The 26,814-nt window shown below is 37.5% G+C and overlaps 1 protein-coding gene across 2 annotated transcripts in view; it reads right to left on the bottom strand.

Annotated features, from left to right (window-relative positions):
• Positions 1–4,340: 4,340 nt before the first annotated feature.
• The window catches only part of IL6ST (interleukin 6 cytokine family signal transducer), a 60,980-nt gene continuing 38,506 nt past the window's right edge, over positions 4,341–26,814 (bottom strand). For both annotated transcript variants that reach the window (XM_003827382.7, XM_034960087.2), the window contains 9 exons: positions 24,768–24,850; positions 23,582–23,792; positions 22,377–22,559; positions 19,828–19,929; positions 19,507–19,653; positions 19,042–19,182; positions 14,716–14,812; positions 10,372–10,453; positions 4,341–9,522 (listed from right to left, as the gene is read on the bottom strand). In XM_003827382.7, coding sequence (XP_003827430.1) covers positions 8,785–9,522; positions 10,372–10,453; positions 14,716–14,812; positions 19,042–19,182; positions 19,507–19,653; positions 19,828–19,929; positions 22,377–22,559; positions 23,582–23,792; positions 24,768–24,850 — 1,784 coding nt within the window. In that variant the 3' untranslated portion in view covers positions 4,341–8,784. The remainder of the gene's footprint in view (positions 9,523–10,371; positions 10,454–14,715; positions 14,813–19,041; positions 19,183–19,506; positions 19,654–19,827; positions 19,930–22,376; positions 22,560–23,581; positions 23,793–24,767; positions 24,851–26,814) is intronic.

Below are 26,814 nucleotides of genomic sequence, written 5' to 3'. Positions count from 1 at the left end.
AGCTGTCCAAAAACTTTTCTTGGGATCTTCTCGTTGAGGAATTGGGGGATTGTTTTATACTGGGAGCTGCCTGGTGTTTGGCCAGGGGTTAGTCGTAGCCTGGTTTGTAGGGCCTGAGCCTACTTGCACTTTCTGATGTGTTCTTAAGGCGGAGCCTGATCCTGGTTCACTCCGTCTTCCTCACTAGACAGTAACTTCCCAAAGGGCAGGGCTGTCCTTTTATAACCCACAAACCCAGCGTTTTCTCCTGTGCTGTTGGAAAGTTTGCTGGCCCCTCTTCTCTGGACCTCATTTTCCTCGTCCAGGATGAGGAGTTTGGATAAAATGATTTAATAAGGATCCATCTGACTTTAATTTTCTCTAAATTTTTGCTTTTGGATTGAGTATATATTTTGCTTCAAATGAAAGCTCTTGCCAAGGCACGCTGGCTCAGAGATGTAATCACAGCACTTTGGAAGGCCAAGGATGGAAGATAGCTTGAAGCCAGGCATTTGAGACCAGCCTGGGCAACAAAGTGAGCCCGTGTCTACAAAAAAGAAAAAAGAAAAATTAGCTGGGCATGGCAGTGCTGCCTGTAGTCTGAGCTACTTGAGAGGCTGAGGTGGGAGGATTGCTTGAGCCTGGGCAACAGAGCAAGACTCTCTCTCTCGGTGGGGGGAAGCTCTTGCCTGTAGCCAGGGTGGGATGGGAATCAGGAAATGATCCCAGGTTTGAGATGCGAAGGAGGCAGATTCCTGACTGCCCATGGCACTGTGCAACTCTGGATTAGAAGAAACCTGAGACACATTTTAAACATTTTTTAAAATTAAAAATAACTTGTTTATTCACCCACTTACCTGTTCATATAAGCAAGCTCTGCCAAACACCGAGCACTATGCTGGGCCAGGAGAGGACTGAGCTGGGGCCCTCTCTCCAGAGGCCCAGCAGTAGGTGCCAGGATATAGAAGGCCCTTAACTCAGGGGGAAGGAGAGAGAAGAATGGAAGATTTCCCTCAAGAGGGTATCTGAGTTGATTTTTGGTGAACCAGTAAGAATTTCCCAGCTTAACAGTGATTGGGGACTGGAGAACATTCTAGGGGAGGAAATCATGTGCATGGGCTAGGTTAGAAGAAACTCAGTATGTTCTGGAAACTATAAAGTGTGCAGCTGGGGGGCTGGAAAGGTCCAGCGAGGCCCCAGAAGGACAGAAAGCAAATGTGGGGAATGAGGTCAACACAGCGGGGCATCAGCAGGCAGCCCCTCCGGGAGTGGCAGGAGATAGAGAGGAGTGGCTGGCGGCACCGTGAAGGTGAGGCAGGCTGGAACGGGTGCTCGCGCTAGGCAGCGGGCCCGGGGAAGTCTGTGGACAGAACCACCTGGGGTAGGACCGTGGTCTGAGCACCCAGGAAAAGCCCCTGCCGGAGATCCTCCTGTCACTAGTTGCCATGGGCTAGATTCCACCATTAGAGGAGTCTTTCTCTGGCCAAAAGAATGAGACTCCAGGGGTCGGGTGAGGGTGCATTCTCAGGAAAGTGGGACACATTGACCTCTTTTGTAGGGGTTGCTCTATAGGGTCAGAGCAAATGTATGTGCTAGTAGGGGTGGGGAGCCAGCCTCGGAGTAAACCTTGAGGGCATAAGGAGAAGCACTGCTCTGGGCTCGAGGCTCAGTTAGGACACTTCAAGGTAGGCAGTTGCAGGGGGCTGCTTGAGGGCACAAGGTGCCCCATATTCACAAACAAGGGTGGTGGGGAGGGAGATGAGGGGAAGAGAAACTCAGAAGAGTTTGAAGGGCCTGGGAAGCAGGTGTGCATTCTCCTTAAGCTAGCCTGGGCATGACGTCATCAAGAATTTTGCTTAAGTGGTTGGGTACAATTGGTGTACACATCAAAGAATGCGGACTTTGGATCAGGTTGGAGTTGGAACTCCATTGTTTGTCAACCACATGACCCTGGGCAAGTTATTCAACCTCTTGGAGGCTGCATTTGTAAATGGTGCTGGTATTTACTTCATAAGTTTCTAGGATTTCATAACCCACAGTAAACACTTCATAGATGGCATATATTTGCTCACCTTTGGACACCCTGCTCCGGCATGTGGCCCCCAGCAGGTGATCAGAAAGGTCTGCCGGTTCATTTGAAGAGGAGCGGCCCCTCACCCCCAGCAGCAATGTCTAGTCTCGATTCTGACCGTGGCAGTTAAAAGTTTCTTGGAGGTCCTTTCCTAGGCACTGATGCTGGCCGGGTAGCCCTGGTGTTCGTATGTCTAGATTGAACAACTGGCAAAATCCACACTGACTTTGACCTGAAGAGTGGCTGACTTTTCATTCTCGGAACGCTTATGCAGAATTATGGTTTCTATTGTCAGAATCTCAGTGCCTTTTTATTTAAATATTCCCCTTCATGCCATTCCTTTAAAAGCATTATCCCTCTCATAAAGCTTATAGAGCCTATTTCCAAGAATTTTCTATAAATTCATTTAAAAGCTATCATTAGTCAACAGGCTGCTTCTGACTACAGGCAAGACTGCAGGGAAAACCTTTTCCTACGGGGACGGGACCCAGATGTATACTTAATAGTTGTGTCTTGGACCTGTTACTAAGTGAAGATTGTTCTAGGAAAGTAGGCCTGGACTGAGGTATTAGATTTCTAATCAACAGGCTGGTCTCATTCAGAGTTTGAACCAGCACTCTGGGGGAGAAACCACTTGTGGCCGTTGAATTACTCTGGCTAGCCTGTCTCAGAAAGACCATCCACAGCCAGGGCTAATGAGACAGTTGAAGAAAGAGAAATACTTTACCTGAGGGTTTTGGTTTTTTTTTTTTTTGGCTTTTATTTTTGTGTGTGTGGATTACCACCATATAGCTCACCATGTTATCCCAGAAAGACTACAATTTCATACAGAATGCACAGATGTTTAAATAAAAAGCCATTTAAGTGAGGGGATAATTCTCACTAAAAAAAAGCTCAAAAATAAGAAATGACAATTCTAGATACACTTTTTTGACATGTAAAATGACATAACCATAGTCACAGGGAATAAAGAATCAGGTTTGAATGTCCACAGGTTTCTAAAACTAAGCTCTGGCTTCGTATCTGTTGAAAATCTTTAGCGGTTGGGGAAAATAGCTATATTTAAAAACAAATATTGAATTTTGAGTTGAAAGGTACATTTTCCTCCCTTGATGGACACAGAACTTTTCAGCTACGGAGAACCCAAGCAGCCTTTCCATGATCTTACTAAGTTGTCCAAGAGCCAACCCCAATCAGCAGCAACAGGACTCAAGCTGTTCACCCTGCTTTCGAGTTGGCTGAGCTTCCTGCTGCTTTCACACATTCTTCTTTTTCTACCTCAGTTCCTCTTTGCTTGTAGTCTTTCACTCCATTAACTTGCCCAAGCACTGGACTTAAGTATGGAAGAGCCTATACGCAGTTGTAATATATTTCGTATTTTGAAAGTGTAGAAGTTTGTATTAATTTAAAAAGAAAAAGCTTAAATGGAAAGTTAAGCAATCCTGAACAAGAAAACTCTTTCACTGCCTTTGGGCTAGAGAAAGAGTATGTTCTCAAGGAGTTACATAATCTTTTCCAAAGCAGGATGGACTGTATCTATCATACAAATTAGGATAAGATGAGCCACCACACCTTAAAGAAATCAGGCTTGAGCCTATACAAGCCATAACCAAATAGAAGATTTTAAACAAAGGAGCACATAGCCCAAAGCTGACATGTTATTTCTATAAACTCTGGTATATATGTGAAGGAGTTACTGTTGGCTGGCTTGTGGGTTTTTTGACTCACTACATTTTTTTAGACAAAATCACAATGTGAAGGCACATTAATAGTTGAGATTTTCTTTTCCTTCCAGGTGGACTTGCTGACTGATTAGTTTCATATACTACTTAGTAACCTCAAGAAGTAGCAGGAGGATGCCATGTATCAATCTTGAACTTCAAGTCTCACTGCAACAAGGATGGAGACTCCAGCAGAGTGCGGGGTGGGCACAGACAGGCCACAAGATGGCGCAGCACCTCCATACTTGGGCTCTTGACAACCAAGTAGGTTTTTTTTTTTTTTTTTTTTAATGTCCACTAGGAGGGAGATGCTACGATTTCAGACCTCAGCTATTAAATAGTAAATCTGGAAAACTAGTGGATAAATCTGCCATCTCCATTCTATGTTATTAAGGCCAAGATAGTGTACTGGTTTTCTTTTAAATCACATTCCATTATGTCATTTAAAATGTCACAAAACCCACACGAAGCATCTCATTTACACTAAGATGCTTATTTAGCTAACACCACTAATGATAAATGCTGTTCCAAATACGCATAGTCAGATGATAGTAACCACATACAGAAAAAAAATTTGAACAAGTATTTATTTCTTAAAATTTACTTAAGGGATTAGAGCTAATATATAATAGAACATTTCATATAACATTTGGAGTTATGTCAACATAAAAATAGCTGTGGTTACAATTAGCACATGCAATTCACTGCAAAGGTAAAAATACATGCTATACTCTAGACAAGCCTTCCAAATGAAGTTAGAGTAGATGGGGTAAAACAGCAAGTGAACATGAAAGGATTGCACTTAGAAGAAAGTGGGACATAGCTAGGATATAAAAGAAACATACCTAATGCTAGTCACTGCATTGTCCTACTAGCAAATTGCACATTTATTTTTAGAGTATATTCAATACACATATATATTGAGACTAGAGAATTTTCAAATATCTACCTTTGAAATATCCCTTTGTTTCTAACACATCACATTATGGTATTAATGTAACAGCACTTAAAACCTGTAGTTATCATTCAAAGCTTGTGTTCAAGAGATAAAAGAACATCATTCAGACAAAGCCTGTGTTCAAGAAATAAAAAAAACATCTATCACTATCGGCCTTAAATGCATCTCATCACACGACCCATCAACTTTAATGAAATGGGTAATGAAGTTAAACTAACCAGTTTGTACAAACTATTGACTGAGAAAAAGCCCTTAAAAATTTAGGAACAAATGAGCAACAGAAGAGCTCACCCTGAGCTGCCACCTTTTAATTTTTAATGCAATGTATATGAGACTATCATGCTAATGCACATACTAGTAGCATGTATGATGGAAAAAAATAGGTTAATGCAAAAGATAATACACTTGGCTTTGTAAAGTTTTGTTTTGACTTACATCGTCTGAATTCTGTTTATCGAGTCTGAAAAGGAACTGCTGCCAAGGACCAGTCCAAAGAAGAATTAGGCTGTAAGACTGCTAGTTCATAACTTCTTTGAAATCAATGACAATGTCCAATTTTAGGCTAATCCTAAAACACTTGCCATTTTATGACTCCATATTCTTTTAATTTACAGAAAAGTACAAACTTTTTAGAAAGTAATCTTATCGGCGCAATATAATCTAACAATACCTATAATAGAAAGCTATCCCAGTAAATTTTTTTTGAACAATTGAACTTTTGTCTTATGTAGCTTATAACTTTGTTATTTTATTCATCTCAACAAAATAAAACTTTATTGAAACAAAAGTGTATGGTTTAGGAATATGCTCTTAATAAAAACTGAGCAAAATTAGAATGATGTGGACTATAACAGAATGAAGGAAGATCTCTCCTGCTTGATGTACTTGGTCAATATATGTTAGTAAACAGAAGTATTTTAGGGAATTCTATGATTATTCTACTTCTACATTTACATGTCATGGTTTTAACTAGTTAAATGGGTAGAAAAAAGACATCTTTAATAATTGATTTCTATTTCTCAAACTAGATGCTCTACTTTAAATATGAGCTTTAATAAATGTTTTGTAACATTTTAAAGTTGTAACATTTCTAAGTATACTCCACTAACTTCACAATAAGAGCTAGGGTCACTGGATGACTTCATGTGGTAAAATCCCTTATCAAGGAATAAGGCTGAAATTTAAATGAACAATTAGGTAGAGAAGAGGTATGAACACAGAACATGTGAATGAAATTTGTTTTTTTTCCTTGCTGCTGTTCCCGAGTGCCGACTGATCCATAGTAAAAAAGGACAAGATTAAAATTTTAGGTTTTAATGGTACAAAGTGTGAAGTTTTATAGTTTTCTAATAATTATTCAGTATTATCCCTTTCAGAGATGAGGGTAGGATACCACAGACATCAGTAACTGACAAGTTATAATATCAACACATGTAACATTTGGGTCATTATTTTATAACCCTAAAGGGAGCAACTGCAGGTGCAGAAGCAGTGAGTGAACTAGTTTTGTCCAGACAAGGTTTTCTGATGTGCTATTACTTTAAACACCACTTTTGGACACTAAAGATTTAAAGTGATAAAGCCACTAACTAACTTTATTAGACTAGTTTTTACATAAATAACCAGATTTCTTTGCCTACCTAAAGTACAATTTACATGCATCAACACATAGATTATTCTAAGACATGCTTGGGAAAGTAATTTTGAATGTAAAAAGTTTTATAATTTATTTTCTCCTTAGGGCAGATGTACATTACATATTAGTGCTCAAATATATGTTCATTTCCAGAATGAATTTTTGCACAGTAATCATATATCCATTTAATATGTATAAAGTGTTCTTGGGGATGGGGGTATATTCACTCACTGTACCATGCTTTATACAGGCTTCAACATGCAAATTTGTTTATATCATGGTCTTCAATGATCCTCCATTCTCATTCCTGTAGATTAAGAGTTCACATTGTATATCTGACCCTGAAATGTACAAACTTCACACTACAACATTCTTCATGACACTATTTGTTATGAGGAAAGTTGCAGCTAAACATTAGTCATGTGACTTAAATTTTGAGAAAATGGAAAATGTAATAGGTATAAATTTCCTGACACATACAGCAAGACAAATCCAGCCCAGCCTTTGATGATCAACTTAAAAGCTGGAGATGTCATTATCTTGTTGTGTAAATTTGGGTCTATCCCTACCTTTACTTCTCTGTGCCTGATTTTCCTCATCTACTTTGAATTCGTCATTCTATTAATCTACTTTTGCCTAAAGTGGGAAACTGAATATATCAGAATGAAACATCTATTTTTTTCATAAAGAAGATCATATAATATGTGAAAGAACTTTGAAAGGATGAGGCATTATATAAATGCAAGAATATAAAAGATAAACAGGAAGTCTAATGTGAACAATATTCTGAGAGTAAAAAGTGTAATTACATTTCCATTGTAAATGTATACCAAGTTTTCTTAGCTTTCTATTCTCCAATAACCTCTAGAAACTATTCTAAGCATGCCTGGTTTCTGTAACTTAAATATGGCATAAAAACCTGTTTCCTTTGAATTCACTTGATAGCAGTAGTCAATCACTAATAACGCTTGCTAATTTCCTCTTACTTTCTAAGAAAACCCCTATATTTAGCATCTGCCTCCATATCGCATGTGGTGGTTAGGGGACAGCATAAGTACACTAGCGGCTTTAGCACTAAACTCGAGGTCTGGGTCACTTCTCCCTTGAAGAAAAAAGGTTTTAAAAATTCCTAAATCACAATGTAGAACTAAGTTCCACCCTACCTCAGAACTGCAGACATTAAAATACCATCTCTTTATTAAGTGTCTCTACAATAACGATATTTGCTAAGAACAAGATGTACATTTTTTGGGGTTCTGTTTTGTTTTGGTAAACATTGCCCAAGTTGTCTTAGTTTGCCTCAAACATTTACTAAAAATAATTTAAATCTTTGCCTACTTAAAAATAAAAAAAATACTCAAAACAAATTTAAGCTGTATATACTGTATAAAGTGTTCATCTACCCAGTACTCTGAAGTCTTAAGAAAAGTCAATGATATGTGTGTATATATGTGTGTGTATGTATATATATATATATATATATATATATATACACATTAGCAATTTAAGCCTTTTAAAATGCCAATTTTTTAGATGCTTTATTGTCTTTTTTTCCCCCTTTACTACTACTTCCTGTTTTCCCCTTTACTACTACAATTTAAGCCTTTAAAAATGGCAATTTTTTAGATGCTTGAGATAGTTTGGGGGATCCCTAGCTCTTATCATGGCACTCTGTTGAGTTTGTGAAATGCATCTTCAAAGAGGTTGTCAATAATATGCAAATTTTTGAAAACTAGTGAGATTACTAATTATTGATGAATAAAAAATGGGTACTTTTAATCTGCCAAGTTAAAGCTCTAGAATTCCTTTTCTCCAGTAATAACTCGCAGCATCACTACCAATGGAAGGGACCTAAGGAATACTGTGTACACTGATATACACGAGGCTGCTCCTCATTTTTTTGTCAGATTACAAAAGCTGGGCTCATATAGTTATGGCCTATGGACCTCTTTTTAAGTTATTTTAGCAGAAGTAGATGATGGTCTACACCTTGCTCCTCTTTTATATTAACTGTCCCTAAGCCACTCTGATGACTATTCTAATCAAAATCAGTACAGCTGTGCTCACTAAGCATATCACTGCTTATTAGTCAAATACCTTCTGTTTTCCATGTAGCAAAACAAAAAGTTTTATAAATTTCAGATAAGCTTTCTGTTTTTCTTCAGTGCAAACATCCTGAAACAGCACAAAATCATTCAGCTAGTCTGAGGATAAAGTCAGTTTATGTAGTGCTTAAAGTAGAATCCCAGATATTCTGGAATGGAAATAGCTCATGTGAAACTTCAGTTCATTTTTGTCCTTAAGGGCAAATGATCATCTTCAGAGAGTGAAGACTTTTTAAAATCTGAATTCACAGATAAAATCATTTTAGCTTTACTTTATAGGTACTGCTGAAGTTGTAGCAGGAACTACTAGTCCTTCACTGAGGCATGTAGCCGCCTTGCCGTACAGTCTGTGGTAAGTAACTTTTAGGCATGCCTTCATCAGTCGCAGCCTCCATGCCAACTGTTTCAAATCTTTCTACTTGTCCCTCAGTACCTGGACCAAAAGCATCTGCTGCAGAAACTTCCTGAAACATTTTCATTTGCCCAGATCCACAGGATTGTGAAATATGATCTGAAATCTGCTGTTTAAGTCTAACAAAATCTTCCTCATTGACTGATGAAACTTGCTTTGACCTTTCAAAATGTGAAATATCTGGACTGGATTCATGCTGACTGCAGTTCTGTTTGAAGTACTGTTGCCTGGGCAAAATACCATCACCGCCATCTACATGATCTACTAATTGTAGATCTTCTGGCCGCTCCTCTGAATCTAACAAGGGCTGGGTAGACTCGGATCTTGAGAAGACTTGGACTGACGGAACTTGGTGTCTGTAGCCACTGTGTACCACAGTAGAATACTGGACAGTGCTCGAAGTGTTTTGTGAAGATTCATTTTCATCACTGCTAGAAATGCTTGGCCTAGAAGATGACATGCATGAAGACCCCCCAATACCACTGCTGTGTCCTTCAGTATTAATTTTTTCCTTTTTGAACAGGTCCAATGATTTCAGATCTTCTGGAAAAGGCTTTTTGTCATTTGCTTCTATTTCCACAACACTTACATCAGTGAAATTGCCATCTGAATACATTTGATCTTTTGAATTAAAATTGTGCTAAGGAAGAGAAAAAATTGTATATGGCAAGTATTAGTTAAAGCCACAGAGCTAATGAATCTCTGAAACTTCCCAGTAACTCTCAGTGGTACAGAAATAACCTGTATTATGTCACTAAGTTACTGTCAACTACCCAAAATGCAGATACTATAAAATGAGTCTAAGTAGTCTAAATCAATATTGTTGGTGTTACATTTTGATAAGCTAATGGTCTACAAGTAGTATTTAATATTTCATGCCTAGACTAGGCAGCCTAGGATTAACTGGACAGAAAACTAGAAAACATTAAGGAAAATCAAACCTGAATGACAGAGATTTTGCAGAATATAAAAATACATAATACATTTTAATCTGTTAATATAAAATTTAAGGACTACCAGAGGATAATAAATATAAATGAGTTCCCCTTTGGGGCATATTTAAAATTCAGAGTTTAGAGTAGGTTCCCAGAGATCATTTCATCAGTGCTAAAATGATAAACTGTTGAACTTGGTTTTAATACTCAACCCAAAATACTTGAGGTAGTTACCATCACATAGCAGTTTCAGCACCTCAAGTTTTCAGTTTGCAAGTTCAACCAAACATCTGTAATGTGTACTAAACAATTTACAATATCAGAACAAATATAGTATGATGGTGATAAACCCCTAAAATATGTCATACACATTAAATTTTGATTAAAATTTTCAGTTATGTACTGTTTTATCTTCATTTACTTTTTGATTCCGCTTGAATATCTTATCTTTTGGTACATTTGTAGATACTCAATATACCTACTAACTGTAGATACTCAATATACCTACTAACATGTCTGTATATTATAAACAACTCAGAAGCATTTTCTCTTACCCTTGGAGGAGTGTGAGGTGACCACTGGGCAATATGACTCTTTGAAGGATCTGGAACATTAGGCCAGATGTGTTTTTTAATTCTGAAGAGAAAAGAAAAATGGCCTATGTAAAACCACACATAATAAACAATAAATAGTCCCTATTTCTAAACATGTTCATCAAAGACTCTTACAAACCAAACCAATTACCTAAATGAACAAAAAATACCTACTCTACCCCAAACAAAAATTATTTTTCTTATAACCAATAGAAAAATACTGTTGAAAATGCATAAGGATTATAATGTATTCATAATGAATTAACAAAGCTAAATCTAATCAGTGTTCAAATTTTTTTTTAAACTCTCAAAATTCTGCAATTAAAACCACTTAAAATCTTTACCCAGGCCACATGTTGTGGTATTCCAATTAAAAGAATCCAGATAACAAATTAATGTTCCCACTGATACCAAAAAAGTTCAAATATAAAAATCAAATTTAAAAAAGTGACTGAGAATGGTGCTTCAAAGAGTGAGAGCCTACCAGACTGACTCTCCTGTAGGAAATACCTATAACATTTGGAAGTAATATAAAAAGTAGTAAAGCTGACAACCTAGACAAACCAATGAATGAATCCTTGAAAGACACAAATTACCAAAACAGATTGAAGAAAAAGAAAGCTATATTTATAAAGAAATTGAATTTTTAATTAAAAACCTTCCCACAAAACTCTGGGCAAAAGGAAACAATTGTATTAATACTATACAAACTCTTTCAGAAAACAGAGGAGGTAACATGTTCCCATTCATTTTATGAGGCCAGTATTATCCTGATTTTAAAACCAGACAGATAAGGCACATAAAGACAGACTAACTTCACTCATGAACACAGATGCAAACAGTATTAAACTGAATGCAGCAAAATCCAAGGAATGCAAAGATGTTATATGAAAAATCAATAAAATGCACCATATTCATGGAAGGAAGGAGAAAAACCATATGATCATCTCAATAGATTCAGAAAAAGCATTTGACCAAACTGTGACACCCATTCATGATAAAAATTGCTAGCAAGGCAAAACAGAAATAAGAACTTCCCCCCTGCAAGTAGTAGTAAAGGGGAAAAAAAAAACCACAAAGCGGCTGGGCGCGGTGGCTCACACCTGTAATCCCAGCACTTTGGGAGGCTGAGGTGGGTGGATTACCTGAGGTCAGGAGTTCAAGACCAGCCTGGCCAACATGGTGAAACCCCTATCTCTACTAAACTAAAAATACAAAAAAAATTAGCCAGGCATGGTGGCGCATGCCTGTAATCCCAGCTACTCGGGTGGCTGAGGCAGGAGAATTGCTTGAACCCAGAAGGTGGAGGTTGCAGTGAGCCAAGATTGTGCCACTGCACCCCAGCCTGGGCAACAAGAGTAGAACTCAGTCTCAAAACAAAAAAACCCCACAAAGCAAAAACTTCAACCTACAGCTAACATCACATGGGATGGTGAAAGACTAAATACTTTCACCTCTAAAATTAGGAACAATGCAATGCTCTTATATGGTCTAGATGTACTATATGTACTAGAGGTCTTAGCCAGTGCATTAAGACAATAAAAAGAACTAAAAGCATAAAGATTAGAACAACTATAATTACTCCCAAGAAGCATGATTGTGTATCTAGAAAATCCTAAGGATCCAAAAAGCTACTAATAAATGAATTTATCAAAGTCTCAGTATACATGATGAATATATTTTAAAAAATCAATTGCATTTCTATATACTAAGAATTAGAAAATATTTTTAAACATTTCATTTATAATAACAAAAAATACTTTTGTCATGAATTCAAAAAAAGTTATGCAAGGCCTGTCTACTGAAAACTACAAAACACTGCGAAAGTAAATTAAACAAAACCCAAATAAAGAAAGAAATAAACCAGGTTCACGGATTGAAAGACTCAGTAGTGTTAAGACTGCAGTTCTCTCCTATAGATTCAATTAAATCTGACCTATAGATTCAATAAAATCCCAATCAAAACTGTAGTTTTAAAAAAATTGACAAGCTGAATTAAAATGTATATGAAAAGGCAAAGAACCTAGCCAAAATAACTTCTTTAAAAAAAGAACACACTGGAAGAATTCTACCTATTTTCAAAATTTACTATAGAGCTATACTCATCAAGGCAATGTGGTATTGGCCTAAGAACGGACATATATACATTTATGAAACAGAAGTGAGAGTATGGAAATAGATACAGACTTATAAAGACAATTGCTTTTGGCAAAGGTACCAAAGCAATTCAATGGGGAAAAGACACTCTTTTCAAAATAAATGACAATGGAATTAGACATCTGAAGGAACAAAATGAACCTTGACCCTGACCTCACACCATGCACGAAAATAACCTGAAATGGATCATAGACTAAGAGCTGAAACTATTGAACTTATGGAAGAAAACATGAGAAAATATTTTGATACTGTGTTTGGCAGGACACAAAACTCAGGAACCACAGAAAAAAAACTAACTTCATCAAAATAAAAAACTCATGCTTTTCTTTTTCAGACGCTCTGTCACCCAGGTTGGAGTGCAGTGATGTGATCTTGGCTCACTGCAACCCATGCCTCCTGGGTTCAAGCAATTCTCCTGCCTCAGCCTCCCGAGTAGCTGGGACTACTGACGTGTGCCACCATGCCCGGCTAAGTTTTTGTATTTTTAGTAGAGATGTTAGCCACTGTGTTAGCCAGGATGGCCTCAATCTCCTGACCTTGTGAGCTGCCCGCCTTGACCTCCCAAAGTGGTGGGATTACAGGCGTAAAACTTCTGCTTTTCTAAAGCCACAGTTAAGACAAAAAAACAAAGCACAGACTGGGACAAAAGTTTGCAAAACGTATTTAACAATGTTGTAACCAGAACATATAAAGCACTCTTATAGCTCAATTATAAACAAAATAACCCAATTTGAAAATGGGTAAAAGATTTCAATAGACACATCACAAAAGAAAATATATAAGTGACACATGAAAAGATCCATTACTAGTCATCGGAGAAATGAAAATTAAAACGATATAGTACTACACATCCACTAGAATGAAAGAAGTCTGACAGCACTAAGTGTTGGTGATAATATGGAACACTGCTGGAGGCAATCCAAGATGGTGTAGCCACTCTGAAAAAGTTTGGCAGTTTCTTATAAAGTTGAACATATACTTACCATATGACCCAGCACTCTCACTCCTATTATTTGTTCAAGATAAAGGAAAACATATGCTCACACAGTTTTGTGTGTGAATATTCATAGCAACATTATTTATAATAGCTAAAAATTAAAAACAACCTAAACTTCCATAACAGATCAGTCTAAGTTTTGATATATCCATACTACAGAATACTGTTCAGCAATAAAAAGGAAAAAGGTAGGCCAGGTGTGGTGACTCATGCCTGTAATCCCAGCACTTTTGGGAAGCCAAGGTGGGTGGATCACTTGAGGTCCGGAGTTCAAGACCAGCCTGGCCAACATGATGAAACTCCGTCTCAACTGTAAACACAAAAATTAGCTGGGCATGGTGGCAAGTGCCTGTAATCCCAGTTACTCAAGAGGCTGAGGCAGGAGAATCACCTGAACTCAGGAGGTAGAGGTTGCAGTGAGCCAAGATCATGCCACTGTACTCCAGTAAGGGAACAGAGTGAGACTCCATCTCAAAAAAAAAAAAAAGGGAGAAGTATATGCAACAACATGGATGAATCTCAAAAATATTATGTGAAAGACATACGCAAAAGACTACACGCTATTTGATTCTATTTATATAAAATTCTTGGCCGTGGCTCACACCTGTAATCCCAGCACTTTGGGAGGCTGAGGGTGGATCCCCTGAGGTCAGGAGCTCGAGACCAGCCTGGCCAACATGGTGATACCCCATCTCTACTAAAAATACAAAAAATTAGCTGGGTGTGGTGGTGGGCACCTGTAATCCTAGCTACTTTGAAGGCTGAGGCAGGAGTCTGAACCAGGGAGGCAGAGGTTGTAGTGAACGGAGATCGCACCACTGCACTCCATCCTGGGCAACAAGAGTGAAACTCTGTCTCAAAATAGATAGATAAATAAAAATTCTAGAAAAGGCAAAACTACAGTTACAGAAAAGCAGATCAATGACTGCCTGGGGTTGGGCTGAGAAGAAGACAGATTACAAAGGAGAACAAGGAAGCTTTATAAAAGTGATGAAAATGTTCTATATTGTGAGTGTGGTGGTAGTTATACATCTGTATGTAATTACAAAAATTCATCAAACTGTACACTTAAAATGGATAAATTTTATTGCATGTAAATTCAGCTCAATAAAGCTGGGGGAAAATGCAAAAATATGAATAAAGTTACTTACAGGTCTCGCTTATTAAAGCAGAACAGCACTCCCAGAAGAGTTGTCAATAGGAATGCTAAGCAAACAGGCACGACTATGGCTTCAATTTCTCCTTGAGCTTAAAAAAAAAAAAAAAAAAAAAGAAAGAGGTGTGATGGGAAATAATGTTGACATATGAACTAAGAAGATATAATACAACTTCCCAACCAGACTTACTGTTGAAAAGATAAAATACAATCCTAATTATTTTTCAAGGTCTCTTCAGCCTTGATGATTTTTACCCTCTTCTCTCTTTGGTAAATCACATCCCAACCATTTATGTCTTATACATTAACCTGGCCGCATAGCATAAAATATATGTTGGTTGGGGGATAAAAATGATCAGTGTTATCGGGTAATCTACTGGGTTAAAGCTTTCAAACATAACCATTTGTAACATTTATGATCTGCATTTGGTAGAATCTTAGTAAAAGTTTATCTCTGAGTTCTAATACTGTATAACAGAGAAATTATGTCAAAACAAATATAAATACTGGGTAAAATGGAAAAGCTATAAAAACATAATTGAACTACACATTTAACCTTCTAAAAAATAAAAATGCAACTCTCAGAAGTTTTAAGAGTTATTTACCATTTTTCAAAAGGAGGATATTGCTGGTACAGGGCTAAGAACTTTAGGAGCTGCTCAATGGGCATGAGGAGTGGCACGAGTAGGAATAAACTAAAAAGTAAACAAGCCTAAGATCCCTAAATACCACACAAATCCTCATCTGCATTTAAAAGAGGACTTGTTCATCAAATTAATCACTAATTGGGATAATTAACATTGGAGATTTTTTAAATGACTTTCCTAATTAATTTTGAATTTTACTTAGTCTTTTACAGTAAAAAAAAGTATGAAAGTAATATTGCAGCCATATACTATTCACTTAATTTTATCCTTCCACCACACATATCCCTTTGTAAGTAACTACCATCCTATGAAGCTCAGTAGAAATCAAGAAATCAGATAAATGCTTGAGAATAAACTATGGGTTGGCAAATATTAACTCTTAAATGCTAAGCATCATATATATATATATAGGTGTATGTATATATATTTATGTGTGTATATATATTGATATGTGTGTATATATATATTGATATGGGTATGTGTGTATATATATATAAAATGCCAAATCTAATTTAGGCAGAAACTTTGCTTTATTAAACATCTGCTTTTATGTTTTCAAGCCTGTGCCTTTGCTCATGCTGCTCTCTAAGATGCCACCTTCTTCCTATTTGTCCACATACTAACTCAAGGCTCAAGTATTTTCTTCTCCATAAAACCTTTGAAGGTAAAATTATCCACTACTGGTATATTTAAATTCCTACTCTATTTACTGTCTACATAGTCCACAGGTTCTCCTTTTTCTGATTTACTTATGCAAAATTTCTTCAACTAAGCTGTAAGGTCCTCGCTGGCAAGACTCATGCCATGTGAAGAAGCCATAATGGATCCATGAGACTACAGATAGAGAATTGAAAAAAGGTAGGTTATAAAATAATACTAAGTATAATTTAATTTTAGGAAAAAAATATATACAGAGAAGAGACTAAAAGGATACACAAACACGTTATTTTGGGGTAAGGGACTAGGACTAATTTTTCTTCCTCTCTACATTTTACTGTACAGTCTACATTCCCTATAATGAACACCTATGTAATAAAAAAATTTTAGGCTGAGCATGGTGGCTCATACCTGTAATCCGGCACTCTGGGAGGCTAAGGCAGGAGGACTGAGGCCAGGAGTTCAAAACCAGCCTGGGCAACACAGCGAGATCCCATCTCTACCAAAAAAATTGTTTTAACTAGCCAGGCATGGTGGTGCCTACCAGCAGTCTTAGTTACTTGGGAGGCTGAGGCAGGAGGATTGCTTGAGCCCAGGAATTTGAGGTTGCAGTGAGCTATGACTGCACCACTGCACTCCAGCCTGGGAGACAGAGCAAGACTCTGTCTCAAAAACAAACAAACAAAAAATATACATATGGGCTTTTATGTGTGTGTGTATACACACACATACATATATACAAAGCTCTGTAGAGATGGCTGGTCTCCACAGAAATACATAAAATATACATTTTTAAGTTTATTTTTTAATTTTTCTCAAGATTATGGTATAAAGTTTTATTTTAAATAACATACCTATTAACATACCACCACATGGGACCAACCTTATCCCAGAAACTATATTCATTACTGACCCTAACAGCAAAGCTCAGGACCTTTTATCATTTATTTTATGTAGTCACTCATTCATTTATTCCCTCATTCAGCAAGCATTCAACCAACAAGGCACATGGAATTTACTACTTATCATTAACTAGGCTGGCACTTGGGGGTGGGGGTTACAATTATGGTAAAATAAGGTAATTTTCTATAATGATTCAAAATGTAGGGGGAACAAGAAAGAATGTTGGTTAAGTTTGCTTTAGGGAAGATACAGAAGAGCCAGATGATGAGGTGAAGACCTCATTGGGGGCAATGCACTAAGAAAAGAAAAGTTAGCATGAGGAGCTTGCAGTTGAAGAAAATGATGATGAAAGGGTACGCACAATCAACAGGACTTGACACTCAGCTTATGTGAGAGAAAAATATACGAATACATTTATTGTAATCACATCTAAATTTATGGCTTTGGCATAGAACGAGGGAGGAGAAATGTATTTGGGAAGGAAAGAGAAGATGGCTAAAGCCATGGACAGAGTTTGAATAGGCAAGTAAGAAAACAGGGTCAAGAGGCCGGGTGCAGTGGCTCATGCCTGTAATCCCAGCACTTTGGGAGGCCGAGGCAGGTGGATCACCTGAGGTCAGGAGGTCGAGACCATCCCAGCCAACATGGTGAAACCCCGTCTCTACAAAAATACAAAAAATTAGCCAGGCATGGTAGTGGGCACCTCTACCCCAGCTACGTGGGAGGCTGAGGTAGGAGAATCACTTGAACCTGGGAGACGGAGGTTGCAGTGAGCTGGGATTGCACCACTGCAGTCGAGTCTGGGCAACAAGAGCAAAACTCTATCTCGAAAAAAAAAAAAAAAAAAGAAAATAGGGTCAAGAACAGAGCCCCTGGGGAATACAAACCATTTTAAAGTTAAAAGTAGATGCCAGCCACGGTAGCTCACGCCTGTAATCCCAGCACTTTGGGAGGCTGAGGCAGGCACAACACAAGGTCAGGAGATGGAGACCATCCTGGCTAATACGGTGAAACCCCATCTCTACTAAAAAAAAAATACAAAAAATTAGCCAGGCATGGTGGCACGTGCCTGTAGTCCCAGCTACTTGGGAAGGTGAGGCAGAAGAATCACTTGAACCTGGGAGGTGGAGGTTGCAGTGAGCTGAGATCGCACCACTGCACTCCAGCCTGGGTGACAGAGCGAGACTCTGTCTCAAAAAAAAAAAAAAAAGCAAAAAAAGGAGAAGAAGAAGAAAACACCAGAGAACAAGGAGACTCAGGAGACTGTGCTAGCAGAAAAAGTATGGTTAGAAAACCCAAGGGAGGAGGGAGTTTCAAGGATGGAAGGCCAACAGAGTCAAATGCAGAAAAGGCTGGAGGCAGTGGCTTATGTCTATAATCCCAGCACTTTAGGAGGCCAAGGCAGAAGGATCACTTGAGCCCAGGAGTTCAAGACCAGCCATCTCTATAAAAAAAATTAGCTGGATGTGGTGGCACTGGTCCCAGCTACTTGAGAAACTGAGGTAGGAGGATCACTTGAGCCCAGGAGGTCAAGGCTGCAGTGTGCCATGTTCATGCCATTGCACTCCACTGTAGCCTGGGCAACAGAATAAGACCCTGCCTCCAAAAAAAAAAAAGTAGAAAAAAGATGAAAACTAAAAAGCATGCAGTACATATAATGATCAAGAGGTCTTCTGAGTGACACCAGAGAGGTTTCAGTGCAGGGGTGGGGTAGGACCCCTAATTTCAGTATGTTAAATACTGAGTGGGAGGTACGGGAAGTGAAGACTGTAAAGTGGACTAGTCCTTCAAGTAATCTCTCTATAAAAGAAAGAAATGAGGATAGAGAAGGAAAGAACACACCCAAACCAGTGAAAAAAATGAACCCACATGGAAAGATATACAAATTCTTTTAGGATTTTTAGTACAGCTGAATATAGTCAGAAGCAGTTAATAAAATACCAAAAAGGTGAGGAATAACACTTTCTATAAAGAAACCACCAACCAAAGCCAGATAATATAAAAATTATCATGAATCCAAAGATGTACTTTTTAACACAATTTTAGCACATAAACTAAGTTCATTTCTAACCTAAGTTTGAGAAAGAAAAAAACCAAACTTCATTATTTCTTACCAAACTTTGGGGTAGTAAAAGTGAATTCTGGACCATCCTTCCCACCTTCATCTGTGTATGCTGCCATTCGTACCATGTACAATGTGTCACTAGTCAAAGAGGACAATGTATATTCTGTGTGGGAAGAATCCACATTCACAGCTGGAAGAAATAAGAACTGTGCTTCATTCAACTATTCAATGCTTTTGCTTATTTGGCCTATATTTGGCATTGTGAAAGTGTTAAAAAAGAAGCGAAGTATTTTTGTCAGAAAACAACTTTTATAATGTTCTGACATAATTTTATGTTCTAAAGCACAACACAATACTTTTTCAATAAATCCATGAAAGTAACCATAAGGCAAATTCTCAGGTGTCTCCTGAGGCCAATATACTATAAGATGTATAAGAAGAACAGACTTAAATTAGTACTTAAAAGCTTAAGGAAAAAATAACTGATTCTTAATAACTGATACAGTTTTATTACCAGTTTCATTTCCAATGATGGTTCTATAAAATATAGTATAATTTCTGATAAATCCATTCTGAACATCAACAGGAAGTTGGTCCCACTCTAAGACAGCTTCGTTTTTCCCTACTTTTTTTGTCCGAACAGTAGGTCCTTTGGAAGGTGCTGTAACAGAGTGAACACATTTGCTAACTGAAAATCATTTACAATCTAGTAAAATTTCCTTGTCATAAAATCATTTGAACATAATGAGATACATCTTTATTTAAAAGTGATAAAATGTTTTTGTTAATACAAAGCCCTAAACTTTTTTTTTCAAAGAAGTGAGTTTGGACTTACGAGCTTGTTTAAGGTATGCCTTTATGGATTCAGGGCTTCCTGGTCCGTCAGCATATACTGGAGTAACTGTTATCAAATAACATTTGCTCTCTGCTAAGTTCCCTAAAGCAAGAATAGCAGATTAAGCATGTTTTTCCATAATGAAAAAGTCAAGTTAATACCGTAATTTATTTTTACATTATAATTTCATGACCACTTAATTTTCTTTTAAAACTGCAGTTTTCTAAGTAAGCATTGTCTTTTGTGTACTGGATTCAAGCTTAATCAGGTAAAACTGTCTGTAAAAGTATTGCCAATGCAGTGGATAAAAAATACATTGTTAAGAACAATGATGGTATTTACACTTAGAATTTATAAAACAATGATCTCAAATTACTCTGGATTTTATAGAGTCTGACAATTTTTGTATGTCTTACCTACAAGAGAGAACAGCCTAAGGAGCAAGACGACTAAAGCAGTAAGACCTAGGGGAAAGCACTAATGGTCCTAGTTTGAGAGTTGGAAAAAAGGGTATCTTAAAAAATTTCCTCGGCCAGGCGCTGTGGCTCACGTCTGTAATCCCAGCACTTTGGGAGGTTAAGGTGGGAGGATCACTTGAGGTCAGGAGTTTGAGACCAGCATGGCCAACATGGTGAAACCCCCCTTTACTGAAAATACAAAAATTAGCTGGGCATGGTGGTGGGCACCTGTAGTCCCAGATGCTTGGGAGGCTGTGGCAGGAGAATCACTTGAACCCAGGAGGCGGAGCTTGCAGTGAGCCGAGATCGCACCACTGCACTCCAGCCTGGGCGACAGAGTGAGACTCTGTCTCAAAAAAACAAAAACCAAAACAAACTTCCTTTATTTTTATCTTTTTTAGCATGCACCACTAAAATTTTTCTTTTTTATACAGTATATTATCTGTACATATTAGAAAATGTTTTATTGAAATTTATACCTTCAATAAGAATGTATATTCCTTAACTATTACTCATGAAGTTACATGCTCCTTTACCTTCTTAAACAGATTTTACCTTTTCTTAATGATTCAATATTACCAAAAAATGAACAATTTTTATATTCTACTCTAATGTGATGCTTTCAGGGTTACTGAGCAACATACGACTACTTACCCAAACTTAATGTCTCCACAACCTATGCTAGCTTCTATTTTTTTTGAGATGGAGTTTCATTCTTGTTGTTCAGGCTGGAGTGCAATGGCATGATTTTGGCTCACTGCAACCTCCGCCTCCCGGGTTCAAGAGATTCTCCAGCCTCAGCCTCCCAAATGGCTGGGATTACAGGCATGTGCCACCACACCTAGCTGATTTTGTTTTAGTAGAGACGGAGTTTATCCACGTTGGTCAGGCTGGTCTCGAACTCCCGACCTCAGGTGATCTGCCCGCCTCAGTCTCCTAAAGTGCTGGAATTACAGGCGTGAGCCACCGCATCGGCTGCTTCTTTAAAAAGTTTCTATTGGCTCTGAGCAGTGGTTCACGCCTGTAATACCAGCACTTTGGGAGTTTGAGGTAAGAGAATCACTTGAGGCCAGGTGTTGGAGATCAGCCTTTGCAACACAGTGAGATTCCCTCTCTACAAAAAAATAAAATTAGCTGAGTGTGGCAGCATGTGCCTGTAGTCCCAGATACTCCAGAGGATGAGGCAGAAGGGTCACTTCAGCCTGGGAGTTGAAGGCTGCAGTCAGCCATGATCATGCCACCATACTCTAGCCTAGGCAACAGAGTGAGACCCTGTATTTATTTTTTTTTAAGAAGTTTCTATAGTTATTTCCAGCCATTTCAGGACTTCCTAAGCTCCACCATGTTTTTAATTTGATAAAGTCAGTAAACTAGACAACCAAGCTTATTAAAACTGTACACTAATAACAGGTAAGTCCAAACAGCCTGTATTATGACTAAAGCTCAAAAACTTTATGGCAGGAATCTCTCTGCTTAGGGCTTTTCTCTAATTAACCATATTATTCACAGCTGAATTCTAATTATTAATTATCAACAAAAGAATATAAACTGAGTTTTTTTCTCTTCAAAGTTGTTGTATCACTTTATAACCACTTAAGCAGCACCATAACACACAGACTGGAGCGCTACGATTCATCACTTCTGTCCTTTGTTACTACTTCCAATTGAAAGACATAAGGAAATCTGAGTTCTAGTTCTGCTTCCTCTATCTGATGGTTCTAAGACATTACACAAGTCATCCAGATGCTCTAGGAAACTATTTTCTCATGTGAAGGATGAGGTACAGAGAACATATGACTAATCAGCAGCAAAGGTTGGACTCTTATATTTCTCTATAGTTTTAGGAGTTTTCCCTTGACGATAAAATCATATTGGGGTACAAAAAGAAGAAAGTATTAACCCCACTGTTCATAAAGAGACTGTAATTCAGAGAGGTTAAGTATGACTTGCTGAAAGTCACACATCTAGTAAGTAGTGAGGCTATGATAAACTGGAAGTCGTTTCAACAGACCAAAACACTATAAGCAAAAGAAAAAGCTGCCTAAAGAGTTAGAAAAAGGTATCAATTTAGATGTTTCTAGCCAGGTATACCTCTTAAATAGGTGCGATGCACGGTACCATCTTCTTGTTGCCAGTCTGCGATACAGGGTGCTTTATCTGATAACACACACCACTCAAGTATATATTTCTTTACAGATTCCCTTGGAGTAGTCCATTCCACCCAAAGCATGTTATCTTTGGGGAATGCTTTAAGATCCATTACAGGGCGAGTAGCTTTAAAACAAAGTTTGAATATTGAAATAATAAATATTAACAAATTTGAAATTTCCATATTTTACAGTCATTTCCAAAACATGTGATTTATCAATTTTTGTAGCATATATTTCCTTGCATAAAAGCACTTTATTATAACTTACAGGTAAAGTAGTCAATTTTTAAACTTAGATTTTGCTTCCCCGCTGGGCATTGTGGCTCATTCCTGTAATTCCAACATTTTACGAGGCCAAGGCGGGTGGATCACTTGACATCAGGAGTTCGAAACCAGCCTGGCCAACACGGTGAAACCCCGTCTCTACTAAAAATACAAAATTAGCCAGGCATTGTGGTGCGCGCCTTTAATTCCAGCTACTTGGGAGGCTGGTGCACAAGAATCGCTTGAAGCCAGGAGGCAGAGGCCGAGATCGTGCCATTGCACTCCAGCCTAGGCGACAGAGCAAGACTGTCTCAAAAAGAAAAAAAAAAATTTGCTTTCCCTAAATTCTTCAAATGCTTTCTGTTTGTAATTGCAATTTTTCTTCTTTGAAAGCTACAAATAAAGCTACAGATAAACATTTCAGTCATATGTATACAAAGTTCTCAAAATCTTGAAATAATATTTTAAAAACCAGGTAAGTAATCAGAATATGCTTAAATGAATGAAGTAGCTTACTGTGAAGTTTAAGTGAGCATGTAGTGATGGAAATGTTTCTTGCATCCTGATGAAATTTGTCTGCTGACTGATTCCTAAAAATGCTGGGTTTGGTGGCATATGCCTGTAATCCCAGCACTTTGGGAGGCCAGGGGAGATCGCTTGAGCTCAGGAGTTCGAAACCAGCCTGAGCAACCTGGCGAAACCCAGTCTCTGAAAAAAAGAAAATCATTATTTATAAAATTTAAAAAATTAAAAAATAAACAAGTGATTATCCCTGATACTGAGGAGACAGTCTTAGATAACTTGTGTTTTTTATGGGAGCCCTGTCCATACCTAACCACCATTTTTCCACCCAAGAGTCAGGCTCCATCTCACAGATACAAACCTTGAAAGTCACAGGCAGGGATAGTTAAAACAGCTGCATCTGATTTGCCAACAAGATTTCTTACTGTTAGGGTTGCTACATAGCGATCATTTGTGAGATTTACTGTCAGTTTTGTAGCATTAACTGTGTAATTTTGTAAATGTGATTTCCATCTTGTGAGAGTCACTTCATAATCCAAGATTTTTCCATTGGCTTCAAAAGGAGGCAATGTCTGTAATAAAATAATTTATTTTTAAAAATAATTTCATAAATCTTGAATAAAAAATCAGTTTTTCTTCATATTCACAAATCATGCCATTATGTCAAATATCTAAATATTTAACTGGAAAGGATTCACAATCTCCATTTTAAATTTGGTTCTAAAATAAAACTAGTACATACTAAATGAAGAGTAAAAGCATGACCTCAACTAAAAAAGGGTAAGTAGCATCATTCCGTTAGCTTTTGGTTCTGTATCAATTCTGCACTGTGGCTATGTAGGTCTAAATTATTTATTTTATGCTTGAGTATTTTTCTACCTTCTTTTTTAGTATGATCTACTCATGCACTTACCAGCATACATTTTGATTATCACAAACTTTTATTATTTTCTGAGTTACTCTGGAAAATTCCAAAGTACAAAAACAACATTCCTCTTTTTATAGAACTTATACTTTCACAGAACTGTACTTAAATACCTATAAGGTATTATTTGTAGTTTATGAACCTGACTTCTATATAATATTAATACATATAAAGCATTACCTTTCTATTTAGTAAAAATAGTAATCAAATGCTTTGCTATTAAGATGAATAAAAATTTATCTATTTAAAAGACCTCCATTCATAATACCATACAAAATTATTTATAAGGGCTGGGCGCGGTGGCTCATGCCTGTAATCCCAGTACTTTGGGAGGCCGAGGCAGGCAGAACATGAGGTCAAGAGATCAAGATCATCCTGGCCACCGTGGTGAAACCCTGTCTCTGCTAAAAATACAAAAATTAGCGGGGCGTGGTGGCGCACACCTGTAGTCCCAGCTACTCAGGAGGCTGAGGCAGGAGAATCACTTGAACCTGGGAGGCAGAGGTTGCAGTGAGCCAAGATCACGCCACTACACTCCTGCCTGGCAATGGAGCAAGACTCGGTTTCAAAAAAAAAAAAAAAAAAGATTTATAAGAGATAAAATATAAATGTGATTTTTTACCTTCCACACGAGTTGTACAGTTCTGTAGCCTTGAGTATGGGATGGATCTATTTTATACCAGAAACTTGGTGCTTTAGATGGTCCTAAAGAAAAGACATAAACTCCTTGAAATAAAAAGGTTTTAACAGTAAAATAAAATTCTGCAAATTATTCTTTTACTTTGTTCTTAATACTCTTGCCCTCCAATTGCATGGTGTCTCTACCTCTTTATACCAGCATTTTCCCAACCCAGCACAAAACACCTGGCTCTTCCTTTAGTCAGGGTGATAGCCTGATATTCCAATTATACTGGAACTCTTTTCTAACCTCAAAATTGTAAAGGTAAAAATGTATTCTGAGCAACAACTAAAGAGGCATCACTCTTTCTTATAACTTCATGTTCTTTATTCTGTTTGTGTGCTGGCACTGTATTTATCTACTTGAATCTCCTGTACCAGCAGCCTTTTCCCAGCCTTCCTGGTCTGCCTGTCCTCACTTCTGTTTTGTCATCTGTAATTGCCTCTTCATGATCAACACATCACTGCTTAGATTTTATTCAACTCCTCTCTTATTCTATTAAATACCAGGTCTTCTAATTATATTTATAAAAATTTTGAAAAATTAGTTAATATGATTTTTTAAAGAAAAAATGAACTTTTTAAAATAAAGTTTTTAACAGTAAAAAATAAAAATGAAATAAACATAAGTTGATACTACTTATCGCTGAAAATCAAACTGGAAAATCTATTTAAACACATTGCTTACCCCTAAATATTCACAGGAATAATAAAACAAATTAAGATAAATGTACTAAAATAAGTTTATTACTTTATATAAGGATGATTGAGAGTGATGGGATGTAATAAAAACAAATTCACAGTATTGTTGTGATAATCACTAACCATCTGAAAAAGCAATCCATAAAACATAGTGTTTTTTTTCCAGAGACAGTGTCTCGCTCTGTTGCCCAGGCTGGAGTGCAGTGGATGACTGTAGTGCACTATAACCTTCAGCTCCTAGGCTCAGGTGATCCTCCCACCTCAGCAACCCAAGTAGCTGGGGTTTGGCCACCATACCCAGCCAAAACATAAATTGTTAAATACCAGTAATTAAATTCGGTTTTAAAAATACCTGTAATATTAATTTTTCAAAACTTATAACAGCCATTAAATGTAGCATATAATTTTTAATTTTTTAGCAATAAGTAATATCAACTGACATTTCATTTTTACTTATCATTGTTAAGCTTTTTGTAAAAAGTTTGTCTTAAAAAAATCAATGGCATTAACTGATTTCTCAAAATTTTTATGAATATAATAACAAGATATGGTAGTCAGTAGAATAAGACAGGAGTTGAATAAAATCTAAGCAGTGAGGCTGGGTGTGGTGGCTCGTGCCTGCAATCCCAGCACTTTGGGAGGCCGAGGGATGTGGTTCACTTCAGTTCAGTAGTTCAAGACCAGCCTGGGCACCATGGCAAAACCTTGTCTCTACAAAAAAATACAAAAATTTGCTGGGCATGGTGACGCATGCCTGTAGTCCCAGCTATGTTGGGGGCTGAGGCACAAGGATCGCTTCAGCCTTGGAGGTAGAGGCTGCAGCGAGCCGTGTTCATGCCACTGCACTCCAGCCTGAGCAACAGAGTGAGGCACTATTTCCAAAAAAAAAAAAAAAAAAAATTTAAGTACTGATATGTTAATCATGAAGAGGCAATTACAGACAACAAAACAGAAAGGATAGGACAGGCAGACCAGGAAGGCTGGGAAAAAGGCTGCTGGTACAGAAGTTAAAATAGATAAATTCACATGAGTACAGTGCAGCACTCAAACAGAATAAAGAACATGAAATTATTAAAAAAAATTATGAGCTGGAAATATTTCCTAACATAAAGGGAACCCAGAGACTTTATTCACACATTGATTTGACAAAGATTATGTACACTTGTCCATTAAAAATGCACACAGGCACTAACCACAATATTTTACCTACATTTTAAAGTATTTCATGAACTCCTCCCCATATATCTCATTTTAAGAATTCCTGGTCAAGACAAAGCAATCTGGCTGAG

Source organism: Pan paniscus, chromosome 4 (genome assembly GCF_029289425.2).
Source record: "Pan paniscus chromosome 4, NHGRI_mPanPan1-v2.0_pri, whole genome shotgun sequence".
NCBI classification, from domain to species: domain Eukaryota; kingdom Metazoa; phylum Chordata; class Mammalia; order Primates; family Hominidae; genus Pan; species Pan paniscus.
Note: the sequence above shows the minus strand (reverse complement) of the source record. Positions and strands in the feature narration are given on the sequence as shown.